The following is a 26,993-nucleotide window of genomic DNA, read 5'->3' as shown; positions in this document are numbered from 1 at the left end:
TACCCTGACACCTGCAACCCTGATCAGTATGGGTCTGGTTGTCGGACCCCCACTAATAAATACTGATTTCTGATTATGAAGATTTTGCTTGTGGGGGGGCTAAAGGGAAAACCCTTTAAACTGGAGACACATCTGGCGTGTTTGCTCTGGATAGTCTTTCCTTAAAGGGATTGTCTCATCCTTTTTGTATACTTTATACCAATGATGGATCCCCAGCAATCTTTAACAAATCCCCTGCAATCCTAACATAAGATATAAGTTAGTTCCACTGGACAATCCCTTTAAGGCTGCAGGTTTTGATTATAATGACATTTTTGGTGGGTCAGACCCCCCTAGGAATCTGTAATGTACCGCTCTATCCTTATATTAGGAATCAGTAGGGACCACCGGACAATCCCTTTAAAGATTGTAACTTACCCCTCTATCCTTATATTAGGACTCAGTAAGGTCCGCCGGACAATCCCTTTAAGGATTATAACTTACCCCTCTATCCGTATATTAGGAATCAGTAAGGTCCGCCAGACAATCCCTTTAAGGATTATAACTTACCCCTCTATCTGTATATTAGGAATCAGCAAGGTGCGCCGGACAATCCCTTTAAGGATTATAACTTACCCCTCTATCCTTATATTAGGAATCAGTAAGGTCCGCTGGACAATCCCTTTAAGGATTATAACCTACCTCTCTATCCTTATATTAGGAATCAGTAAGGTCCGCTGGACAATCCCTTTAAGGATTCTAACTTACCCCTCTATCCTTATATTAGGAATCAGTAAGGTCCGCCGGACTATCCCTTTAAGGATTCTAACTTACCCCTCTATCCTTATATTAGGAATCAGTCAGGTTGGCAGGACAATCCCTTTAAGGATTGTAACTTACCCCTTTATTCGTATATTAGGAATCAGTAAGGTCCGCCGGTCAATCCCTTTAAGGATTTTAACTTACCCCTCTATCTGTATATTAGGAATCAGTAAGGTCCACTGGACAATCCCTTTAAGGATTGTAACTTACGCCTTCTACTCTGTACATAGGGGAAGACGTTTTTGCAACCAGAAGTCATCCCCCTCTCCTTAGCCACTAATTTTGGCTTCAAAAACTGCACGAGAAACCTGCTGGTGTGAACTCCCCCCTACCAGCCAGCCCTATGACACCATGCAGCCTGGTAGGTGTGGCTGTAACCTGAGCCAGCAGTGGGAGTGTCCTCCAGGAGGGGGCGCCAGAGTAGTGGCTGGCCAGCAGCAGCATTGCAAGGGAGGCAACAGGCACACCCTGAGCCCCAGCCCTGGTGCCTTACAAGTTCTCCAGACTCCAGCACACACACAGCTCCCACCATGCCTGTCAAGGGAGGCACCAAGTGCATCAAATACCTGCTCTTTGCCTTTAATTTCATCTTCTGGGTAAGTGTCAGCCTTGTGGACAAGCTTAGGGGGGGTCTTGTTTGGCTGGAGGAGCTCCCTGGTGCTCGGAACTTTGTTGTGTTGTTCCTTTGTTACAATGTATCTGCTGCTGGGGGGAGTTCTGTAGCTTTGGTTACAATGTATCCTGTGTGTTTTGTGTTATATGTTGTATTTTGTGTTATTACCTCTATAACTCTGGGCTTGTTGTTGTGTTGTATCACATTACATGGCAGGAGGAGGCGTGCACCATCCTCACTTCTCCCCAAACTGGATGAGATTTCTAAAACTCCCTATAACACTGTGCCATGTGACTGGGGATGCAAGTACTTGTGGTTCCACACTTACTATGCCCCATCTGTGCATTGAGTAACCCTGTGTGGCTGGGCATGCAGGTACTTGTGGTTCTACACTGGTTACCCCCACCTATCTGTGCATTAATCCCTTTGCATGGTGGGTATACTGGTACTTGTAGTTCCACACTGATTACACCCCTTATCTATGCAGTAAGTAACCGTGTGTTATCATGTACTTGGCTGGGCATGCAGGTACTTGTGATCCCCTGCCCCCTATAAGTCCCTGTGTAGGCATTTACTTGGCTGGGAATGCAAGTACTTATAGTTCTACTATGGCTACACCATCTATCTGTGTATAAGTTAACACCTTCCCATGCTGAGCATGCAGGTACTTGTGGTTCCACACTGACTCCATCTCCTCTCTATGCGTTAATTTACAATGTGTTGTCAGTTACTAGGCTGAGCATGCAGGTACTTGTAGTTCCACACTGACTATATATCCTCTCTATGCGTTAATTTACACTGTGTTGTCAGTTATTAGGCTGAGCATGCAGGTACTTGTAGTTCCACACTGATTACATCTCTTATGTGTGTCTTAGGTGACTCTGTGTTGTTAGTTACTTGGCTGAGCATGCAGGTACTTGTAGTTCCACACTGACTCCATCTCCTCTCTATGCGTTAATTTACACTGTGTTGTCAGTTACTAGGCTGAGCATGCAGGTACTTGTAGTTCCACACTGACTATATATCCTCTCTATGTGTTCATTTACCCTGTGTTGTCAGTTACTTGGCTGGGCATGCATGTACTTGTAGTTCCACACTGACTATATATCCTCTCTATGTGTTCATTTACCCTGTGTTGTCAGTTATTTGGCTGGGCATGCATGTACTTGTAGTTCTACACAACAGAGCTGTCTGGTTTTGCTCTTAATTATTGACAGGTCATTGTTTATGCAGCCCTAGCTCTCACCTAGGCATGCTGAGACTTGTAGTCCTGCACAAGGGCTACCATGGATATGACCTGAGTGTAGCTGCCCTGGCTGGGCATGCTGAGAGTGGGTGGCATGAACCCTCCCTTTGCCCTATATCATGACTCATGGCCAGGTGTGCGGGTAGATAAGGTGATTGATCTGCAGTGGCTGTATCACTTGTTGGGGGTTGTAGTATTAATCAAGCATAAGGGGAATGTTGTGAGATGGTACTTGTAGTTCGCCCTCTAGTTAACCCCTTCTTGCTGATGGAGGAGGCAGCTGGACACAGATGAGATCTACAGATGTCGGTGGCAGAGCCAAGATCAAAGGGAATCCCATGTGTCACTGCCGCCGCACTGGAGGTTATTTCCATCTAATTGTGATGGGAATTGCATTGCAATAGTGCCCCCTATAGATTTAAAGGGCACCTGCACGCCCCAGTGCCAATTTGCAAATTGGGTCCAATGGGAATGTGCACTACTTATTCTAAAACTGTGGTGGCGCTATAGTAGAACTTAGTAATGACCTCTGGACAGTGACAGTAAAAATGTCCCCCTTCCCCCTAATTTGAGCTACATGTGAGGATGATGGGTGTAATTGACTACGGATAGACAACAACCCCCATGGTTTTATGGCATCTGATGGACACAACAGATGTGATGTCAGCCTGGAGATGGCTTTGGACAGGTGGCGCTTCCCATAACATACAAAAATGGTGTGTGCAAGTCTGTTCGTGTGATGGTTGGATTGACCCGGCTGAACCCGACTCTGCTGAACAGAATAGACTTGGCTGGTATCCCTTTAAGCAGGCCTTACGCATTAGATATCTGCCAGCTGGATGTTCATTCAGTTGTCAGTCATCTCATACGACCTCTCTAGGTACATGCACACTCGGCTTTGTAGAATTTGCCTATACTCTGGGAGTTGAAACCCATCATGGACCACGTAAACATGAGATATCTGCCAAATAAGCGCCAATTCCGATGACACAGTCTCCTCTGATTTCTCTAAACACATGCACACTCGGCTCCAAAGTGTCCTGGGAGTTAAAACGCATCATTTCACAAATCTTAGTAATCTTAGTGGGTTTAACCAACTTGGCCAGTTTTACATTATTTGACATTTTGAGACTGTTGTAATACCGTTTCTCGCCTGCTGGGGCGCTGTAGGGAGATTGAACACAGTTATTGCAAGGATTTTACAATCCTTTTATCCTTCCGCATGGCCTATGTATCTATAGGAATATAGGACGATCAAACATGGCTGTTTTTTTTTTAATTTTTTTGTTCCAAATACAGCGCCACACCTGATCGGAGGTAGTGTGTGGTATTGCAACTAAGTTCCATTCATTTCTATAGAGCGGAGCTGCAATACCGGCACAAACCATGGTCAGGTGTGGCGCTGTTATTGGAAGGAGGAAGCCATGTTTTTGATTCTCTGGAGAACCCCTTTAAATGCCTGTGTTGTCTCAGTATGTTATGGATGATGGACTACACCTCCCAGAGTCCGCTGGTGGTTGCAGTGCTGTGTTGTGCCCTCTTTGGGGAGTCCCTTCTCCAGCAGGTTGTTATGCCGCAGCCTTCTCCCTCCTCCCGGGGGAGAGCGTGCTCGGAGGACTCCTCTATTTCTGTGCAGTGATTTTTCTCCTGCTCTCAGGGCGTGGAGCTCGCGGGGCCGGGCCCTCATGTCTGTTCATTGTTTTGCAAACATTGGCAGGAGAAAAGCCTAATAAAGAGAGGATTGTGCGGCCGTCACTCTTAAAGGGAAATCCCCTCCTCGAAATCCGAGTTGTGTGTGTGTGTGACGTACATAAATTGGTTCCCTTTCGTAGTTAAAGTTTGGCTTCCCTGCACCCAGGTCATGTGACCCACCGGCGCTATAGGGGTACAACTTTTTGAAAACAAATTGAGTTGTTTGCTTTGGTATCCAACCCACAACCCCCCTTCCTGCGGTGACTGCATGAGACAGCATTGTTAGTCATGGCACCCCTGAGGCAGAATGTGATGTCATCACTTCCCTGTCTCATCGGACTGGAAGCCCCTGAGGCCGGTGATCTGTATCTGAATGGGGAATCCAACATTTCCATGTCTTGAAGGTGTAGGAGTATAAACACGTAATCTATGGGACACCCAACAATTAACATAGTTGAAAGGAGAACCCCTTTAAGACCGTGAATATGGCGACTAACCTCTAGAGGATGCCCTAGGCACATGACTACACATTGGATTTCATCCACTAGGTCACCGCATTGGCCCCGCGATGCCGTCCCCTCGGTTGGCGCCTGGACCCCCGCGATGCCGTCCCCTCGGTTGGCGCCTGGACCCCCGCGATGCCGTCCCCCTCGGTTGGCGCCTGGACCCCCGCGATGCCGTCCCCCTCGGTTGGCGCGTAGACCCCCGCGATGCCGTCCCCCTCGGTTGGCGCCTGGACCCCCGCGATGCCGTCCCCCTCGGTTGGCGCGTAGACCCCCGCGATGCCGTCCCCCTCGGTTGGCGCGTAGACCCCCGCGATGTCGCCCCCCCTCGGTTGGCGCACCTGGCCCCGCGGTGTCGCCCCCCCTCGGTTGGCGCACCTGGCCCCGCGGTGTCGCCCCCCCTCGGTTGGCGCACCTGGCCCCGCGGTGTCGCCCCCCCTCGGTTGGCGCACCTGGCCCCGCGGTGTCGCCCCCCCTCGGTTGGCGCACCTGGCCCCGCGGTGTCGCCCCCCCTCGGTTGGCGCATCGGCCTCCTTGGTCCTGCGGTGTTGGCGCCATTGTTCCTCCTGTTCGCTGCCTTAGCCCTGTAATGTCGCCCTTGTGTGCACATATCCTTAAAGGGGCAGGATGGGTGTCTATTATACAGCTGTAGCCTGGAAGCCGAGGGCCCTCCTGACCCTGTGTCTGGCCACTATCTGAATATCTCCATTCTACGTGTGAAGTGGAGGGGTTAGCTATGTCAATATTAGCTCAGGCCGGCTCTGCTGCTGCTGCGCCTCTTCTTCTGGAATACTTGTCATTCCTGATCTGCAGACTAGAAAAGGTCATTGTGCGGTGGCAGTCACCCGTCCGCCTTGATGTCACCAAACCTCCCCGCCTTGAAGTGTGGGGGCTACGAGGGGGCACCGCTCTCCTTCCGTTCTGCGAAGTTTATTTTACGGTTTTCCGGAATGTTCATTTGTTCCAAAATAACTATCTATATAGTCTCAATTTTTGTTAAAAAAAAATGGAAAACATTACAACTCTCTAAGAGGATAGTAATTTTGACACATTTACAGGGTTTGTCCCAAGTTTTCTATCCGCAGAGTTAGGGATAACTTGCTGATGGACCATGAGAATTGGGGTCCCGTTCTTCCCCCGGAATATTTGAGGCGGCGGGATGAGCAAAAGCGTCTGTAGCAACCATAAATGACCATAGCAACCAATCACAGCGCAGCTTGCATTTTCCCACAGCTGTTTATAAAATGAAAGCTGAGCTCTGATTGGTTTCCATGGGCAACTAGAAGAGTTTTTTGATAAATCTCCCTCCATGTGTCTTTTAAAATGGCCGCCTACTCGTATCACAGGGTCGGGTGATCTATTAAGAGCTATTGACAGCACAGGGAAAGGTTGTGACATCACAGTAAGGGCAAAAGTCATCTAGTTAGAGCTAATGACATCACTGGGAGGGGTAGTGACATCACACTAAGGGGAACGGTCATCTAGTTAGAGCTAGTGACATCACAGGAAGTGGTAGTGACATCACAGGAAGTGGGTCATCTAGTTAGAGCTGGTGACATCACAGGAAGTGGTAGTGACATCACAGGAAGGGGGAGGCGGTTATTGGAAATCATTTGATTATCATTTGGGTGTAGATACTTGTATCTAAGCGAGGGAATGGCCTAAATAGATCTAGTGACATCACAGGGATTGTTGGGGACATCACTGTAAGGGGGAGGATGTCATACCAAGTGCACGTTTACTTACTGTATGTAGCGCTACTCACACAGCTGAATGTTTGTTGCAGTGTGTCAGTTTAGCTATGAACGTTATTCCTGGAGCTCAGGGTCTACATTACTGTATAGGATTTCCTACACTGATACACTGTAACACACCTCAGCTCTTTCAGTCACACCAGGTTAATGCAGCTACAGAATTTTTGAGCATTTTGTTTAACTGTAGAATAAAAATTCTGTCCTATGGGAATAAATAATCCAAGAGTCTCTCAAATTTCATAAAGTTTTCCCTGAAGGACACGGGGAAGAGGAAGTGAAGAAAAGAATAACAGTAAAAGGGGTTTCCCTTTTCAGTGACTGCACCAGCATAATAGTGAGTGCAGCTCTGGGGTATAATACAGGATGTAACTCGGGATCAGTACAGGATAAGTAATGTCATGTATGTACACAGTGATTCCACCAGCAGCAGAATAGTGAGTGCAGCTCTGGGGTATAATACAGGATGTAACTCAGGATCAGTACAGGATAAGTAATGTCATGTATGTACACAGTGACTGCACCAGCAGCAGAATAGTGAGTACAGCTCTGGAGTATAATACAAGATGTAACTCAGGATCAGTACAGGATAAGTAGTGTCATATATGTACACAGTGACTGCACCAGCAGCAGAATAGTGAGTGCAGCTCTGGAGTATAATACAGGATGTAACTCAGGATCAGTACAGGATAAGTAATGTCATGTATGTACACAGTGACTGCACCAGCAGCAGAATAGTGAGTGCAGCTCTGGGGTATAATACAGGATGTAACTCAGGATCAGTACAGGATAAGTAATGTCATGTATGTACACAGTGACTGCACCAGCAGCAGAATAGTGAGTGCAGCTCTGGAGGTATAATACAGGATGTAACTCAGGATAAAGCTATGTCATGTGTCAGTGGAACAACATAAATGCGACGTCCTTGAGGTGATGAATCTGTAGATTATATACTGGTTACTTGTGTGTAGGTTACACAGGCGCGGCTGCGCTCACTCGCTCACGCCCTGCATTGTCTGGAGACTGTCAGTATTTTATGATCTCTTCCGTTTGTTTCCAGGATGGAAAGTGACTTAACATTCAGGATATTAAAGGGATATTCCCTTCATTAACATATATGATGTATCCAACTACTCCTTGTTCCACCTCTTGTCCTATGGATATGGTGGGGTCTTCTGGGAGTTCTGTCTTGTCCCCTGGATAGACAATATTCAGTGTATTTGGGGTTAACATAAAATTTCTGGAATAACCCTTTAAAGGATAATAAGATGGCTGCAGTACCAGACTCGGCCTGTGGATAGTTGTGGCGCTGTTTACGGAAGAAAGGACCCATGTTTCTTCATAAAGTGATGCCCCTCTACTAGACGCGGAAACCTTCTTTTACCATCTTGGCTCTTCAGGATCTTCTCTAAAGATTTATGCGTTTCTATGGTTACAGACTACAAAAAACCTCTTGTAGTCAGATCCCTGTGGTCATGTGTTTCATCTCTTGTCTCTGTTTCTCTTTAAAGTGACGCACCCCTACGGGCTGGGAGACGAAGAAACTTGTTGTTCTCTCTTGGCTCTTATCCAGGATCCTATGAAGCCCATAAAGTTTTGTGTTGTCATGGTTACAGACTACAAACAAACCACGAAAGCCAGATGTCGTAGTCGGATCCTGCTGTGTTTTTTGTGTTTTTATCTCCGTCCAGGCAAAGCGTCAGAAGCTGCTCAACAGACGACTACACAGGGTGTAATTGTAGTCTGTAACTATGCCAACACATTCTTTTTCATCGGGGCTGTATACACAAAATATTCAGATCCATTAATAGACTTTTTTTTCGGCTTTTTGCTTTGATTTTTATAAAAAAAATATAAAACCTCTGCCCTTTGCTTATCCTGTGTTTATACGTGAGGCTCTCTAGGATAAGACGCAGCTGTCGTTGTATACTCTTAATGGACATTGTGTAAACGGAGGCCGGCGTCCGCGATCTGCGCCGCGCTCCACGTGGAGGTGATTAGGACGTCTCCCAATGTGATTAGCATCGGAGCGGAATTATTTCAGAATGTGGGCGGGGATAAAAAAAAAAAATTTAAAGGGATGAGGCTTAAAGGGATTGATTGAGATTGGTGATTATGGACTGCGTCTTAAAGGGAGTCTATAGGTTCCTTCCCCCACCATTGTGTGGGGCTTTTTATAAGCTTTCCAGTCATGCCTATTTCCTAGGGAAGTGTCACTTTAGAGCAAATTCTATTTTGATCTTTATGTCAATGAGCTACCCGGTGCATTGTGGGAGGGGCTGTGACTACTGGTGCGTGTATTTTCTTATTTCTGTGTGGAAGATACTAATCATTGAGCGGGGGGTGGTACTGGGGCATGCTGGATGATAAGGGAATGGTTTCAAAAATAAGAAAAGCAGTGCAACAGCAGACAAGGCCCCGCCCCTAGTGCACTGAGAAGCTCATTTGCATAAAGTTTAAAGGTGACGGGAGACCTGTGTGGAAAACTTGTGAAGATTCCTACGTAATGGTGGTTTGACTCGTGTTGTGCTTTGGGAGTTGCCAGACTCCTTTAAAGGGCATCTACCACCAGGATGAAATACTATATGCAAATGAGCCTTATGGGCTCCAGGCTCCATTACAACCTAAGGCTCATTTGCATATAGTCTTTCATCCTGGTGGTAGATGCCCTTTAAATGGGTATTTTTTTTTGTTATTGATCGCCTTTGCCCTCACCTTTAATAATAATAAAGTTGGGACTATTTTTTTTATTATTATTTGTCATTAAAAAGTCCAAAGGATCCATGTTTTTCGGGCTGTTCATGTGTTTCCCTCATGATCTCCTGGTGGTGGGAGGCATGACTGGGAAATTTTGGTATTTTATGACCCTAAAGTGGTTACTTCAGCTTTCTGATTGGCTGAGCGGGTCATTGGGGTCATGGACGTCTTGGTGGGTGACTTCCCACATACTTCCTACCCCCCCCCCCCCACCCCCATCATCATATGTCGTCTGGTCACTACCTCTGCTGGCGTCACCCTCATGGTCTTGCACAAGGTTCGGGCCCTCCCTTCTCCCGGGGTTTCCTCTCTCACATATTTACACAACAATTTTTTGTGAGAGGGGGGGCTGGCTCTGTTATGGACAGGGGGCACTTTGTGGCTGGCTCTGTTATGGACAGGGGGCACTTTGTGGCTGGCTCTGTTATGGACAGGGGGCACTTTGTGGCTGGCTCTGTTATGGACAGGGGGCACTTTGTGGCTGGTTCTGTTATGGACAGGGGGCACTTTGTGACTGGCTCTGTTATGGACAGGGGGCACTTTGTGGCTGGTTCTGTTATGGACAGGGGGCACTTTGTGGCTGGTTCTGTTATGGACAGGGGGCACTTTGTGGCTGGCTCTGTTATGGACAGGGGGCACTTTGTGGCTGGTTCTGTTATGGACAGGGGGCACTTTGTGGCTGGTTCTGTTATGGACAGGGGGCACTTTGTGGCTGGTTCTGTTATGGAGAGGGGGCACTTTGTGGCTGGTTCTGTTATGGAGAGGGGGCACTTTGTGGCTGGTTCTGTTATGGAGAGGGGGCACTTTGCGGCTGGTTCTGTTATGGACAGGGGGCACTTTGCGGCTGGCTCTGTTATGGACAGGGGGCACTTTGTGGCTGGTTCTGTTATGGACAGGGGGCACTTTGTGGCTGGTTCTGTTATGGAGAGGGGGCACTTTGTGGCTGGTTCTGTTATGGAGAGGGGGCACTTTGTGGCTGGTTCTGTTATGGAGAGGGGGCACTTTGTGGCTGGTTCTGTTATGGACAGGGGGCACTTTGTGACTGGCTCTGTTATGGACAGGGGGCACTTTGTGGCTGGTTCTGTTATGGACAGGGGGCACTTTGTGGCTGGCTCTGTTATGGACAGGGGGCACTTTGTGACTGGCTCTGTTATGGACAGGGGGCACTTTGTGGCTGGTTCTGTTATGGACAGGGGGCACTTTGTGGCTGGCTCTGTTATGGACAGGGGGCACTTTGTGGCTGGTTCTGTTATGGACAGGGGGCACTTTGTGGCTGGCTCTGTTATGGACAGGGGGCACTTTGTGGCTGGCTCTGTTATGGACAGGGGGCACTTTGTGGCTGGCTCTGTTATGGACAGGGGGCACTTTGTGACTGGCTCTGTTATGGACAGGGGGCGCTCTGTGACTGGCACTGCTATGGACAGGGGGCGCTCTGTGACAGACATGTTTGTGTGTATCGGGCCTCCCTTCCATCTTGTGTCTGGCGTCCCCTCCCTGCGCTGTCTTACGCTGTAGATTTGTTGTAGTCAGCCCGTTGCCGTGGTAACATCACAATCACCGCTTGCTCAGACTTTCCAGACACAAGTTTTACGCTTTCTCTATCTCTATCGCTTCGGTCGATCATCAAATAGGAAGTCCAGACCGCGGGTGCAGATCCTGCGTTACCTTCTGATAACAAGCCTTCTCTTACACTGTTCATCCAGAGCTTCCTGGTTCACGAAAACAGTGCTAGATTTACTGGTAGACGAGATAAGGCAATGTGAGGGAACTTGTTGTCATTATTGTGTAACCGAGAGTTCGCACAATGGCAAAGGTCATGTATTCGTGTGGTCAGGCTCTTGCGTTTCGGGATCCATCACGGCCGAGGGGTGTGAGAAAACCAGTTTGTGTAGAGATCTTGGCCGCAAATGTGACATCGGGAGAACAATGAGTCACCTTTGTGGAGAATCTGGGTTGAGCGCTGTGGTTTCACCTGTCGGTATCGCTATTACTAGCTTAAAGGGCCACACACACCTTCCTCAAAGCGGGCGGGTAGTCAATATGACGATTATAACATGACATGGAGCCTCCCTTTAAGGGCTCCAGAACAGAGAGTGTCTACTAAGAGCGTCTCCTCCCTGGAGGACCCAACATGACCACATATTACAGTTCAGTGATTTCAATGTAAGCCTTGTAATACCTCATTTGTCCTCTGGAGGTGCTGTAGGGAAACTGAGCTCTAGGTTTTGAGCCCATCTTTTGATTCTGAACATCAGCTATCATTGGTGAAGCTTCTGATAGACAGTGACAACCCCTTTAAGTCCTCCTTTTTAGGTAATATAGCAATATACCTCATCCTCTATGACAGGAGTCCTGGAGGAGCTTTAGAAAGATGGATTTTACCCCTATTTCCCCATTATTTTAAAATCTTTCCAAAAATTTGATCCTAATCCAATACTTCAGCTGTTCCTTAGCTATATCTGATCCTGGGAAAGCTGTGTGATGACTTAAGTAGGGCATCGATATTGGTCATCTTAAAGGGGATTGTTCAGGTCTATCAATATGGATGCTTTCTTTAAGAAGCCGTGCCACGTCGATCCATAGTTCAATTGAAATTAATGGCTGAGTTGCAATACCCTATATAGCCTGTGGAGAGGGTGGCGCTGTTTTTTTAAAACTGCATTTAATCTATCCCCAGCAAGGAGTGATGAGCGATCTTAATGGTCGGGTTCGGCCACCTGACGCGATTGGTGGCTGAAAAGCAAGTCTGGCAAATTGGCGCCCCTAGCAACTAGCCATGGCTCCCCCTGGCCAATCATAGCCCTAGCTAGTTGTCATGGCTCCTCTCTACTGGCAACTTCTCTATACTCCTGAATGACATATCTACTGTCACAGATTTTGCTGTGGGTTCCAGGAACATTGTGTTGCTTTGGGATTTGTTAAGCCCCACCCCTGCTCTTCATAGGACTTCCCCCGAGTTACCAGAAACCCCCAATTTATGTAAATATGATTAAGCCACACCTTTTATTACATCTTATGGTATAAAAATTGAGACTTCTGTTCCGCGCTACACAGACCAGACAGCGGATTACTAATTACTAGGATTCAGGGAAAGTTGGGTGAGCAGCAAATCAGAATAGAGAGTATTAAAGCCAGGATAATGATGTCATTATTATGCTACCATTGTAACGTCATCAACTTTTTTTTCTGTGTCTCCCCAGCTGGCAGGAACAGCCGTTCTCGCTATAGGACTATGGCTGCGATTTGATAGTCAGACGAAGGCCATATTTGAATCGGACAATAGTGGAAATTCCTTCTATACTGGTAAGTCCTTAGTTAAAGGGACTTTTCACCATCTCCAACTCTCTGCATCCGTTAATAGGCGTCACTCTACTGATTCCGGAGCAGTTGGAATTTTTTCCCTAGCCCGCACCGTTCCTGAGTAATCAGAGATTTTTTTTTTTAGTGCTGATTTGGTGTTTGGCAAGTGGGCAGTCTTTTTGACCGCCCACTTGACATAAGAGTCTAATTAGCATATTTGGCGCAAAAACTAAATGCACTGATATCTCGGGAATGGTGAGGGCTAGAAAAAAAATTCCAACTTCGCCAGAATCTGTGGAGCGGCGCCTATTCAGAGGTGAAATGTCATCGGCAATCATTCCTAGTCTAGTCACTGACATATAGCAGTGGTACTGTCGTCGTATTATAAAACTGACCTTCTTTCTCGTTGTAGGAGTCTACATCTTAATTGGTGCTGGAGCCCTTATGATGTTGGTTGGTTTCCTCGGATGCTGCGGTGCCATTCAGGAGTCAGAGTGCATGCTGGGACTGGTAAGTTTTTCCTGCTATGTGCTGTTCCTCTGTTATTCTGCCTGGAAACGTAGAGATAATGTGTAAAAAGACTTGTGCCCTTGCACTATGGACTGGTAACACCTAGTAGTTATTTCTCTGAGTAATAACTGAGGAAAGGGCTTCCCAAAAACTTTATCATGAGTTTTTTTTGTCCTGTATTTTTTTTTCCTCCAGTTCTTTGCCTTCCTCCTGGTCATTTTTGCCATTGAAATCGCTGCAGGAATCTGGGGTTTTGCCAATAAGGACAAGGTAAGAAATGAGTTGTATCCCCCCTCTATATGGACTTCTTGAGGTACATGCTGGGGGAGGGGTAGATTGGGGTGGAGAACCATTTCAGGGTAAGGCACACTAGACAGATGCCTAAGGGCCTTCGAAATGAGATCCGTATTGAAGTATGAAATGGGCATTGTCCCCTGGGCCTTCTCTGACCATTATGTCCTGTGTATGACGTGTAGCGTGTGCGGGGTATATGGCGGCATAGCGCAGCGCCATTGTGTGCACAGTCGGGCTTTTAGTCACCTCTTTGGGCAGAATATGTGAAAGAACCAGCACCGGGCTCTGTAATGGCGTCTCTTCCTCTCCAGGTGGTGGAGGAGCTGAAGAAGTTCTACACGGACACCTATGACAATTATCTGAAGAGCCCGGACACCACCCTGAGAGACACCCTGAAGTCCATTCATACGGCTGTAAGTCATCTCTCTCGCGCTCTATTCTCTCTCTCTTGCTTTCTTTCTTTGTCTCTTTCTTTAGCTCTCTTTCTTTCCTCTGGTCTTCTCTCTTTCTCTCTCTCTCTCGCTCTCTATTGTCGCTCTATTGCTGCTTTATTCTCTCTCTCTATTCTCTTTCTTTCTTTCTTTTTTTCGCTCTCGCTCGCTCTTCATTCGCTCTCGCTCGCTCTTCATTCGCTCTCGCTCGCTCTTCATTCGCTCTCGCTCGCTCTTTATTCTCTCTATTCTGGCTTTCTATTCTCTCTCTATTCTTTCTTTCTTGCTTTCTTTCCTCTGGTTTTCTCTCGCTCGCTCGCTCTCTCTCGCTGTTTATTCGCTCGCTCTCTCGCTGTTTATTCTCTCGCTCGCTCTCTCTCGCTGTTTATTCTCTCTATTCTGGCTTTCTATTCTCTCTTGCTTTCTTTTTTTCGCTGTCTCTTTCTTTTGCTCAGTTTTTTTCTTCTGGTTCTGTCTCTGTCTCGTCTCGTGTTCTGTCTCTGTCTCTCTCTTTCTTTCCTCTTGTCTCTCTCTTTCATCTTTTCAATACGTTTTTTTTTACCTAATTCTCACTATATTTTGCTCTCTCTCCCACTATTCTCTTAACCCTGTCCCTTCCATCCCTTATTATTGGTAACATTTGGGTAATGCGCCTCTCCCTTGTGTCTTGCAGTTGGATTGTTGCGGTAGGGTTGGGAGCGTAGAGACCGCCCTGACAGACACCTGCCCCAAGACTGGTCTCGAGCAGCTCACTGTCCAGGTACATTACATTATTACAGATAATCGGACTTTAAATGACCCTTTAAGGGGCGTGTCCAGCAAATGCCTTTGAATACAAAAATTTGATGTTCTCTAACCACCACTAGGGGGAGCTCCCCCTCTCAGTTCCTCATAGTGGTGGAATAAATGCTAAAACTTTGCCTAAACAAGATGCCAAAATGTTAGGATTATTGTACTTTGTGACGTGACCCCTGATGTTTTTAAAATTTTCTTTTTCAGGGTTGTCCAGCCGCCATTGAGAAAGTTTTCAATACGAAGTTTCACATTATCGGAGCAGTCGGGATTGGAATTGCTGTGATCATGGTAAGTCTAGACTTAAACTAACAAAAATGGAGGATCTGTGTCCTTAAAGGGGCTCTCCAGGCTAGAATTGGTGCCCTTAAAGGGGCTTTCCAGGCTAGAATTGGTGCCCCTAAAGGGACTTTCCAGGCTAGAATTGGTGCCCCTAAAGGGACTTTCCAGGCTAGAATTGGTGCCCTTAAAGGGGCTTTCCAGGCTAGAATTGGTGCCCTTAAAGGGGCTTTCCAGGCTAGAATTGGTGCCCTTAAAGGGGCTTTCCAGGCTAGAATTGGTGCCCTTAAAGGGGCTTTCCAGGCTAGAATTGGTGCCCTTAAAGGGGCTTTCCAGGCTAGAATTGGTGCCCTTAAAGGGGCTTTCCAGGCTAGAATTGGTGCCCTTAAAGGGGCTTTCCAGGCTAGAATTGGTGCCCTTAAAGGGGCTTTCCAGGCTAGAATTGGTGCCCTTAAAGGGGCTTTCCAGGCTAGAATTGGTGCCCTTAAAGGGGCTTTCCAGGCTAGAGATATTCTGCCAATGCATAGAATAGGTCCTAAGTATTAGATTATTGAGGGGTCCAACAGCTGAAGGAAGCAGACAGCGCCGTTCTCTGTATGGTGGCCAGGCCAGGTTACTGCAGAGGAGCTAAGTTGCAGTGACTCAGTTCAGCCACTACACTGAACGGCGCTGTCTGCTTCCTGTTCCAGTTTCTGTTGCGTCTTGGACACTCACTAATTTGATATTGATGCCCTACTTTTAGGTAATGTTTTCTCTAAACAATTATCCCGCCTCCCCCGTGCACCCACTTAGCAGATAGGTGGCCTGATTTCTTTCTCCCCACCCACCAGGCTGCAGACCAATGAGCATGACCCAGGGGACTCGGTACACGCCCATCAGGTCACGTGTTGATGGAACACAAAATTCATTTGAATTTGGCAGAACAGTAAACGCAATACGTGATGGGTGTGTCCTAATTTCCCCGGGCCTTGCTCATTGGTCTACCGTTTGATGGGTCAGCAGAATGAAATTACACCCAATCGTGTCAAGGAGTCTGTACCCCAATCAATCATAAGACAACCCCTTTTAAAGGGAACCTGTAATCAAGGTGGTCATTTTTACTGGATGACAAGTTCCTATGGCCTATGTAGACGAGTTGAAAAGATTTAGGGATTCAGCTCCATTAAAAATAAAAACTTTATTAGAACATATTAAGAAACAGCGACACGACTATCTGTACTAAACAGCAGACACGTTTCGGGCTAAAGAAAAAAATCACATGCCCTTAGTCATGTTGATTTTTAAAAAAACAATTATTGGCATTCTGTACAATTTGCACTGCTTTATAAAAATTTATTTCACATTACTGGCTCCCTGCCAGCAGCGTGGGGGTAGCTCCAACGGCCTGTGTGTCAGTCTTGTCGATGAGTGAAGGGCATTGACAATACTGAGACACAGGCCATTGGAGCAGCCCCAATCCCCCCCACCCCACCCCCCACCAGGCTCGCCACGAGCTGATGACAGGGAGTCGGGTACTGTGAAATAAATTTTTATAAAGCAGTGCTAGTGTTCAGAATGCCAAGTCTTTTGAGCTGCTTCCCGCAGGACTCTCCAAATGCTGCTGTCAGGGAGCCAGATAATGTGAAATAAACTTTTATAAAGCAGTGGAATTGTTTAGAATGTCGATTTAAAGGGATTTTTAACAACATAGGCTATTGGAACTTCTAAAAATGACCTCTCTAATGACAGGTTCCCTTCAGGCACAGGACCAGAGGCAATTAATTTTGGGACAACCCCCTTAAATGTTTATTTATTAAGAAGTTCTATATGGGTCTACTTAGAGGACCCCTTTAACCTGTTCCCTTTTTTTTTTTTTTTTACAGATTTTTGGGATGATCTTCAGCATGATTCTGTGCTGCGCCATCCGAAACAACAGAGAGATGGTATAATAGAAGCGTAAAAGTCAACACCAAAACTTCACATGTGGGGGAGGGGGGAGGGGGCGGGGTTAAAGGGACGATGTCAGTCTTTAGTATTTTGAACGGCATTTTCTAAAAAATAAAGTTGTGCTATATTTTTTATTTTAGCGTGAGGCTTTCTCCTTGGCTTTTATTATGTTTTTTTATAATATTATATATATATATATATATATATATAAAGCCGCTTGTCTATATGTCTTCAGAAGTTGAACCAATGATACAAGGTACACGATTTGTTGATAGGTTAAATCCGTCGATTTGTATATTGTATATCTCCGCGCCCGAGGCCGCTTCTAGTCACTTCCCCTTTAAATCTGTCCTGTGCTTTGTTATCTTCCGGAAAAAAAAAAAAATTATTAATCGGAAAAAAAAATGTAACTTATGTTGAATATAATTTGATACCTAATTAGAAAATGAATAAAAATTCCTGTACAAATAAATCTGTGTGTGAGACGTCTCAATGTTATGGCGAAATAAAATTCTGTGAAATCCCTTTAATTCTGAATATTCTAGAATCTGGCGTCTCTGCCCCCTATACCACCAGGGATGCTGGTCTATGGCATTGAACATTTTTTTTCAAGCCTACCTAGTGCTCTATAGGATCCTTCTAGGTGGTCTAGGGCAATAAAATTGGTTATAGTAATACCCCAGGTGGTCTAGGGCAATACATTTGGTTGTGGTAATACCCCAGGTGGTCTAGGGCAATACATTTGGTAGTGGTAATACCCCAGGTGGTCTAGGGCAATACATTTGGTTGTGGTAATAACCCCAGGTGGTCTAGGGCAATACATTTGGATATGGTAATACCCCAGGTGGTCTAGGGCAATACATTTGGTTGTGGTAATACCCCAGGTGGTCTAGGGCAATACATTTGGATATGGTAATACCCCAGGTGGTCTAGGGCAATACATTTGTTTGTGGTAATACCCCAGGTGGTCTAGGGCAATACATTTGGATATGGTAATACCCCAGGTGGTCTAGGGCAATACATTTGGTTGTGGTAATACCCCAGGTGGTCTAGGGCAATACATTTGGATATGGTAATACCCCAGGTGGTCTAGGGCAATACATTTGTTTGTGGTAATACCCCAGGTGGTCTAGGGCAATACATTTGGATATGGTAATACCCCAGGTGGTCTAGGGCAATACATTTGGTTGTGGTAATACCCCAGGTGGTCTAGGGCAATACATTTGGATATGGTAATACCCCAGGTGGTCTAGGGCAATACAATTGGGTATGGTAATACCCCAGGTGGTCTAGGGCAATAAAATTGGTTATAGTAATACCCCAGGTGGTCTAGGGCAATAAAATTGGTTATGGTAATACCCCAGGTGGTCTAGGGCAATACATTTGTTTGTGGTAATACCCCAGGTGGTCTAGGGCAATACATTTTGTTTGTGGTAATACCCCAGGTGGTCTAGGGCAATACATTTTGTTTGTGGTAATACCCCAGGTGGTCTAGGGCAATACATTTTGTTTGTGGTAATACCCCAGGTGGTCTAGGGCAATACACTTTGTTTGTGGTAATACCCCAGGTGGTCTAGGGCAATACATTTTGTTTGTGGTAATACCCCAGGTGGTCTAGGGCAATACATTTTGTTTGTGGTAATACCCCAGGTGGTCTAGGGCAATACATTTTGTTTGTGGTAATACCCCAGGTGGTCTAGGGCAATACATTTGTTTGTGGTAATACCCCAGCTGGTCTAGGGCAATACAATTGGGTATGGTAATACCCCAGGTGGCCTAGGGCAATATAATTGGTTATGGTAATACCCCAGGTGGTCTAGGGCAATACATTTGGTTATGGTAATACCCCAGGTGGTCTAGGGCAATACATTTGGTTATGGTAATACCCCAGGTGGTCTAGGGCAATACATTTGGTAGTGTTAATACCCCAGGTGGTCTGGACCAGTGAATTGGATTTAAGGTAACATCCCTGGAGGTCCTGGACAGTGAAGGGAACATCTCAGGTGGTCTAGAGGGGAAAATTTGGGTTTATGGTAACCTCCAAGGCAACCTAGAGTAATAAACTGAGTTTATTGTAAGAATCCTGGTGGTCTAGTGGAGAGAAGGTGCGTTTGGGAACCTCCCAGGTTGTCTGGGGCAATACATTGGGCTTATGGGAACATTCCTGGTGGTCTAGGGACCTATCCTTTCCACCACACTGTCTCCTTTAGACTCAATATTCTCCCTCGGATTATGGTGATCACTAGAATCATGAGTACACTTCACTTAAGATCATATAACCCTAAAGGGGATGTCATTAGTATTAAAAAATCCTTCCAAAACTAGCGCCACCCCTGTCCTTGGGTTGTGTCTGGTACTGCAGTTTCACTCCATTGCCGTAAATAAGGGTTGTGCTGCAGTACCAATCACGACCTGTGGACGGTTGTGGCGCTATATTTGCCATAAGGAAGCCGTGTGTTTGTTCTTCTAAAATCCCCTTTAATGGGTCACAAAGAAACCGGACCTTCTTGTTTAGTTTGTGCGCTGTTTGCGGGGGTCTTCCGCTTTGTGGTCACCCCTGCGCCTCTGTTCTGGGCACAGAAGGGCAGAGCGAGGGGTAGGGGGAGGCTTAACCCTATCAGTGCCTGGATGGGGGCTGTGTTGAAACCACCATGTGGGGTGAAGGGGCAACACCTAACACCCCTTCCCCCCCCCACCCCACCCCCCAGAAGTCATATCTTCCTTCCTGACCATCATTTTTGGGGAAAAAAGTGGATGCAGCCTAATAGGAAGCAGAGCTGGAAGAGGGCGGATGCAGGAATTTAAGGAAAAAAAATGACTTAAAAAAAAACCCGTCTTTCCTCCAAATCATGGAAACGATGACTAAGAGCTGGGAGTCTCCCGCCGCACGGATTGGAAACACATGTTCTTCTCTCCGGGAAGCTGAACGTGTAAGAGGCCCCCGGCACCTGGTGCTGCTTATAGAAAGTCAAAATCACCGTATTATATGGAATATAACAGAATGAACAATGAAGAAAAAAAAAAGTTGTGTGGTTTACGGCACAAGCCCTGGTGGTCTGGTGTCCTAGAGGTGTAGAATTACCTGGTGGTCTTGAGGATACAGTATACTAGTACAATGTTTGATGCCCTGGTGGTCAAGGAGTTTGATTCTGTGGTGGTCCAGTGTACTGGAGACGTTTCGGTTCCCTGGTGGTCCAGTGTACTGGAGACGTTTGGTTCCCTGGTGGTCAAGTTTACTGGAGGCCTTTTGGTTCCCTGGTGGTCCAATGTATTAGAGACGCTTGATTCCCTGGTGCTCAAGTTTACTGGAGACGTTTCGGTTCCCTAGTGGTCCAGTGTACTGGAGACGTTTGGTTCCCTGGCGGTCCAGTGTACTGGAGACGTTTGGTTCCCTGGCGGTCCAGTGTACTGGAGACATTTGGTTCCCTGGTGCTCAAGTTTACTGGAGACGTTTTGGTTCCCTGGTGGTTCAGTGTACTGGTGACGTTTGGTTCCCTGGCGGTCCAGTGTACTGGAGACGTTTGGTTCCCTGGTGGTCCAGTGTACTGGAGACGTTTGGTTCCCTGGTGGTCCAGTGTACTGGAGACGTTTGGTTCCCTGGTGGTCCAGTGTACTGGAGACATTTGGTTCCCTGGTGGTCCAGTGTACTGGAGACGTTTGGTTCCCTGGTGCTCAAGTTTACTGGAGACGTTTTGGTTCCCTGGTGGTTCAGTGTACTGGTGACGTTTGGTTCCCTGGTGGTCCAGTGTACTGGAGACATTTTGGTTCCCTGGTGGTCAGATGTATTGGAGACACTCGATTTCCTGGTGGTCCAGTGTACTGGAGACGTTTGGTTCCCTGGTGGTCCAGTGTACTGGAGACATTTTGGTTCCCTGGTGGTCAGATGTATTGGAGACACTTGATTTCCTGGTGGTCCAGTGTACTGGAGACGTTTGGTTCCCTGGTGGTCCAGTGTACTGGAGACGTTTGGTTCCCTGGTGCTCAAGTTTACTGGAGACGTTTTGGTTCCCTGGTGGTTCAGTGTACTGGAGACGTTTTGGTTCCCTGGTGGTCAGATGTATTGGAGACACTTGATTTCCTGGTGGTCCAGTGTACTGGAGACGTTTAGTTCCCTGGTGGTCCAGTGTACTGGAGACGTTTGGTTCATTGGTGGTCTATTAGATTTCTTTTTGATCCCATGTACTGAAGAAGTCGGATTCCTTGGAAGTCTAATGTATATTGATTAACCTGATTTCCTGGTGGTCCAGTGAAGTAGAGGAGTTTGATTCCATGGTGGTTTAATGTAATGGAAGAGTTTGATTCCCTGGTTGTCTAGAGTTACGGAGGGGTTTGATTTGTACCAGAAGAGTTTGCTTTCCTGTTGGTCCAGTGTGCTGTTGGGGTTTGATTCCCTGGTGGTCCAGGGTACCGGAAACGTTTGGTTCTCTGGAGGACCAGTATACTGGAGACGTTTGGTTCCCTGCTGGTCAAGTGTACTAGAAGACTTTTGGTTTTCTGTTGGTCCAGTGTGCTGTGGGGGTTTGATTTTCTACAAACTTGATTCCCTGGCGGTCAGGTGAAGTAGAGGAGCTTATTTCCCTAGTGGTCTAGTGTACCAGAAGAGTTTGATTCCCTGGGGGTCCAGTGTAGTAGTGGAGTTCAGTTCCCTGGTGGTCCAATGTTGGAGTTTAGTTCCTTGATGGTCCAGTGTAATAGAGAAGTTTATTTCCATGTAATCTAGTGTATTGTAGAACCTCAATTCCCTGTTGGTCTAGTGTAATGAAGGAGTTCAGTTCCCTGCTGGTCCAATGTTGATGGAGTTCAGTTCCCTGGTGGTCCAATGTTGATGGAGTTCAGCTCCCTGGTGGTCCAATGTTGATGGAGTTCAGTTCCCTGGTGGTCCAATGTTGATGGAGTTCAGTTCCCTGCTGGTCCAATGTTGATGGAGTTCAGTTCCCTACTGGTCCAATGTTGATGGAGTTCAGTTCCCTGCTGGTCCAATGTTGATGGAGTTCAGTTCCCTGCTGGTCCAATGTTGATGGAGTTCAGTTCCCTGCTGGTCCAATGTTGATGGAGTTCAGTTCCCTGCTGGTCCAATGTTGATGCAGTTCAGTTCCCTGCTGGTCCAATGTTGATGGAGTTCAGCTCCCTGGTGGTCCAATGTTGGTGGAGTTCAGTTCCCTGGTGGTCCAATGTTGATGGAGTTCAGTTCACTGGTGGTCCAATGTTGATGGAGTTCAGCTCCCTGGTGGTCCAATGTTGATGGAGTTCAGTTCCCTGGTGGTCCAATGTTGATGGAGTTCAGTTCCCTGGTGGTCCAATGTTGATGGAGTTCAGTTCCCTACTGGTCCAATGTTGATGGAGTTCAGTTCCCTGCTGGTCCAATGTTGATGGAGTTCAGTTCCCTGCTGGTCCAATGTTGATGGAGTTCAGTTCCCTGCTGGTCCAATGTTGATGCAGTTCAGTTCCCTGGTGGTCCAATGTTGATGCAGTTCAGTTCCCTGGTGGTCCAATGTTGATGCAGTTCAGTTCCCTGGTGGTCCAATGTTGATGCAGTTCAGTTCCCTGGTGGTCTAGTGTATCACTGAGTTTGATATCCAAATTGCCTACTTTACAGGAGGAGGAGTTTGATTCCCTGGTGGTTAATTGTAATGATAATGGAATGGGAGATTTTCCCACTTTTCCGGAGCTCTCTTTCCGTGTTTTCCATACGTTCCAGGAGAGTTGGTCTGTAAGGATGAAGGGGGATTCGTGTTCATGGGAAAAGCCCTTTAAGTTTCCCATAAAAGTAAATGGAGCGGAATCCTTTGTGTTTTGTGTCTTTGATCTTTTGTTTCCATGGAGATGACGGAACACAGGAGATGTTGGACGACACATGGGGGGGGGGGGGTCTCCGCAGGACGCGCCTGTTTATATAATGTGAATGGCGCTCACATAGGGGGCGGAAATAACAGCGCAGGAGGAACATCATAAATGACACAATTGGAAAATATTTTCCTGTGTTTTGTAAATAAAGTTGGTAATAAAAACACAATTTTCAGTTTCGTTTCCTCTTCCAGACCGCGACTTGTCCTGACCTGCGGAGGGGAGGGGTTTGTTTACAATCCCCAATAAAGTGGGCGTTTCCCAATAGCGGGGGTGGTACTAGGGCAGAGCTTAGAGGGAACCTGTCAGAAGTTATGAGCATATAGGCTACAGACACTGTTAGAGATATGTAATTATATCTTTGTGTATGTAGCAGCAGGACTGTGAATTATCTATATTCTAGTGTTGTAGCGTGTCCTCACACTGCTGTGCTCTCTGCAGCCAGTGTTAGATATTATCCCTGGGGAGATGTATAATCACGCATTTGTTTATGTTGTTAGTAGAAGCAGGACAGTGAAAAATGTATTTGTATTCCCTGATTGTAGCAAAGGGGAATGTCCTCACACTGTTGTGCTCTCTGCAGTCAGTGTTAGGTATTGTCCCTGGAGAGATGTATAATCATACCTTAGTGTGAGTTGTTAGTAGCAGCAGGGCTGTGAAAATTGCATTTGTATTCCAGGGTTATAGCAACAGGGTTGTGTCCTCACACATCTGTGCTCTGTACTCAACTACTGCCAGTCTTCCGTATTGTCCCTGGAGAGATGTGTAATGATACATTTGTATGAGTTGTTGGTAGCAGTAGGACTGTAAAGAAATACTATTCCAGGATTATAGCATTATAGTATGTGTCCTCACACTGCTGTGCTCTGTGCTCTCTGTACTGTACTGCATATTAGCATTAGATAATTGCATGGGATGGATTTGTATATTAAGTTCATTCAGAATGGTGAAAGATGGATATGTATCACATGATTGTAGCAATGGGGGTACAGTCCTCACACTGCTGTACTCTGTGCTCTCTGTAATGAACTGAGGTACTGGCCTCTGCTGTGTAGGTGTTTATGTTGTAAATAACAGCAGGACTATGAAAAAATGGGTTTATATTCCAGGATTGTAACTTCTCCGAGTGCACTCACACTGCTGTGCTCTGTGCTCTCTGTACTGCATATTCGCATTAGATATTTGAGTGGGATAGATTTGTATTGTTTTGTAGCTTCTCCGAGTGCACTCACACTGCTGTGCTCTGTGCTCACTGTACTGCATATTCGCATTAGATATTTGAGTGGGATAGATTTGTATTGTATTGTAGCTTCTCCGAGTGCACTCACACTGCTGTGCTCTGTGCAACAAACTCTTTTACATCCAATCTGAGTAAAAACTGTAGCAGGCTTGTGGATGAGAGCAGAGGGGAAGCGCTGGGCAGCAGTTCAATGTATACAGGAATAAGAGCACAGCAGTGTGAGGACCTCTACCCATTGTGGCTTATGAGTGGGTGACCTGGATCCCCCAATGATCTGATGAAGGGCATCAATATTTAAATCCCGTTACAAATCATTCTTTTAAAGAGAATTGGTCTAAGCTGCAATACCAGACATGGCCTGTGAGGGGGTGTGGCGCTATTTTAGGACAATCCCTTTAAATTTGCACCAGTCCTCTATACTGGAGTCAGAGCAGCAGTTCCTGGCGGCGGTTCCAGCTGTGTAATTCTTTACAGACGGGTAAATCTTTAACCCAGAGTCAGATAATGTAATTTTTAGCCTTGGAGATAATCAGATGTCGGCTGGTAACACATGGACTCCTCTCGTCTGCATCTCCATAATTTACATTTAATTGGCTGCTGCTGATCAGAAGGAAACTGGAAAATACCAGAAATTTCTCAGCAAGGGAGAGGCTTAAAGGGGATTTCCAGATTCCAGTAAATAAGCATTAATGATTAATCAAGCAGCGAGCAGTAGGTCCATCAAGGCGGAGGGAGACGCCTACTTACCTGTTGTAAGTTGTAAAGATGGAGCATTCATCTGACTTTATGCAACTTGTAATTATTGGTTTCGGTCTGAAAAAAAGAAAAGAAAATAGGCTGAACTGCAATACCGGATATGGCCTGACCACAAGGGTGGCGCTGTGTCTGAGAAAAATCTTCACATTTTTCAATTTATATGCTTGGTTTGCTGTCTGGACTTGTGCCTTGAGTTTGGTCTCTGTCTTGTGCCTGGTCCTGTGCCTTGGGCTTGGTCTTAGTCTTGTACCTGGTTGGTGGCCTGGTCTCGTGGACTGAACCTGGTCTCTGTCTTGTGCCTGGTCATGTGCCTTGGGCATGGTCTTAGTCTTGTACCTGGTTGGTGGCCTGGTCTCGTGGACTGAACCTGGTCTCTGTCTTGTGCCTGGTCATGTGCCTTAGCCTTGGTCTTTATTATCTACCAGGTCCTATGCCTTGGACTTAGTTTATGTTTTATGTCTGGCCTGAGTTTTATCTTGTACCTCTGTCCTCTGTCTTGGGCTTGGTCTTAGTTTGTACCTGGTTGGTGGCCTGATCCTGGTCTCTGTCTTGTGCCTGGTCATGTGCCTTAGCCTTGGTCTTTATTGTCTACCTGGTCTTGTGCTTGATCTTGTGCTTTGGTCTTTGTTTTGTATATTGGCCTCTGTCTTGTGCCCGGTCATGTGCCTAGGGCGTGGTCTTAGTCTTGTACCTGGTCGGTGGCCTGGTCTCGTGGACTGAACCTGGTCTCTGTCTTGTGCCTGGTCACGTGCCCTGGTCTAGTGCCTTAGCCTTGGTCTTTATTGTCTACCTGGTCTTGTGCTTGGTCTTGTGCTTTGGTCTTTGTTTTGTATATTGGCCTCTGTCTTGTGCCCGGTCATGTGCCTTAGGCTTGTTTTCTGACTTCTACCTTGTCTCCTGCCTTGTCGTAGGCATTTGATCTGGTCTGTGTTGTTGTCTGCCTGGCCTTGGTTGGTCTCTGTCTGGTACCTGGAGATGTGCCTGGTGATTGGTCCTAGTCTTGTGTCTGGCTTGGTCTTCTGCATTAGCCTTAGCCTGGTCATGTGCCTTAGGCTTAGTCTTAGCTTTGTGTCTGGTATGTGGCTCATGTGCATGAGCCTAGTCCACTTCCTGCTGTTGTGCTTTGGGCTTGTTTTTTCTCTGTCTTGTGCTTGGTCTTTGGCCCAGTCGAGTGCCTTAGCCATGGCCTCTGTCTCGTACCTGGATCTGTGTCTTTGTGTCCGTCTTGTATTTGGTCTTGTGCCTTGGGCCTGGTCTTTCTTTTGTGTCTGTCTGGTCTGTGGTTTTGTCCTGTACCCAGGGCCGGTTCTAGACAAAGTGGGGCCCTGGGCAAAACTGAAAGTGGGGCCCCAAAATAAAACTATTTTATGACCAGTCACAGTCAGCAAGAGGCTCCCTTTAGTATGGTAAAACAAACTGTAATTTTGGAGAGTTTTAGAGGAGATTGATGGGCAGCACGGCGGCTCAGTGGTTAGCACTACAGCCTTGCAGCGCTGGTCAACATATGCAAAGATTTTGTATGTTCTCTCTGTGTCTGCGTGGGTTTCCTCCAGGTCCTCTGGTTTCCTCCAACACTCAAAAAAATGACTGGTAGGTTGATTAGACTGTGAGGCCCATTGGGGAGAGGGACCAATATTTTCTGAAAGCAGACACTTGCCCCATTTTCAAAATTTTAAGACAGTCACAACCTGCAAAATATAGCAATAAAATAATTTTGAAAGCAGACAACCAGGCGATGCATTTGGCAATTAACATTCAAAATTTCCTCTAAAATATGTACAAATCCAGATACTTATATAAAGAAAATCTACTTTCCTAAAACAGCAGGATGTGAGGAGATCATACAGACCCCACATGTGGATATTCACCAAAATATGCAGCAAAGGGAACTGCAGAAAATTCACACAGATGTATCATTGTCTGTTCCTTACACAATAGTCACCCAAATACGTAACTATATATCCATAAACCTCTCTAATGAGATAATAACAGTCACATTTAGATGTGCGCCATTGTATTAGCCGCACAATAACAGAACCCTCGGCGCTTCATAAGAATGAGAGTGAGAACGTCATAACATGGGTGTAAATAATGGAGGATGGTGGGAAATAATAACTTTATTCCAGAACATGTGAGTGTTTTTGCTGTTACATATAACTTTTCGGACATGTTCTGGTCGTGGTGTAGTCACATTAGGCGAAGAGGATTGAATGTTCATCGTATCAGTCAATTTTCCCAACAAAAAATAACTATCACAA

General features: G+C 46.4%; 1 protein-coding gene across 1 annotated transcript; it reads left to right on the top strand.

The window, feature by feature from the left end:
- Nucleotides 1-1,226: 1,226 nt before the first annotated feature.
- CD9 (CD9 molecule) lies at nt 1,227-17,367 on the top strand. Its single transcript, XM_072145386.1, has 8 exons — nt 1,227-1,397; nt 12,564-12,666; nt 13,076-13,173; nt 13,369-13,443; nt 13,779-13,880; nt 14,572-14,658; nt 14,898-14,981; nt 16,832-17,367. Exons 1-8 carry the CDS (start codon nt 1,332-1,334, stop codon nt 16,895-16,897), a joined length of 681 nt encoding a protein of 226 aa, XP_072001487.1. The 5' UTR covers nt 1,227-1,331; the 3' UTR covers nt 16,898-17,367.
- The last annotated feature ends 9,626 nt before the right edge of the window (nt 17,368-26,993 follow it).

The sequence above is a fragment of the Engystomops pustulosus genome, chromosome 4, assembly GCF_040894005.1.
Source record: "Engystomops pustulosus chromosome 4, aEngPut4.maternal, whole genome shotgun sequence".
Classification (NCBI taxonomy): Eukaryota; Metazoa; Chordata; class Amphibia; order Anura; family Leptodactylidae; genus Engystomops; species Engystomops pustulosus.
This window is presented reverse-complemented; position numbering and strand designations above follow the sequence as displayed.

Bases quoted from the DNA above. Each gene is read 5' to 3' on its own strand.
- CD9 (XM_072145386.1), top strand. From the start codon at position 1,332: ATGCCTGTCAAGGGAGGCACCAAGTGCATCAAATACCTGCTCTTTGCC. The intron at 13,444-13,778 runs GTAAGAAATGAG...CTTCCTCTCCAG, and splicing joins GTTTTGCCAATAAGGACAAG to GTGGTGGAGGAGCTGAAGAA. The intron at 14,982-16,831 runs GTAAGTCTAGAC...TTTTTTTTACAG, and splicing joins TTGGAATTGCTGTGATCATG to ATTTTTGGGATGATCTTCAG.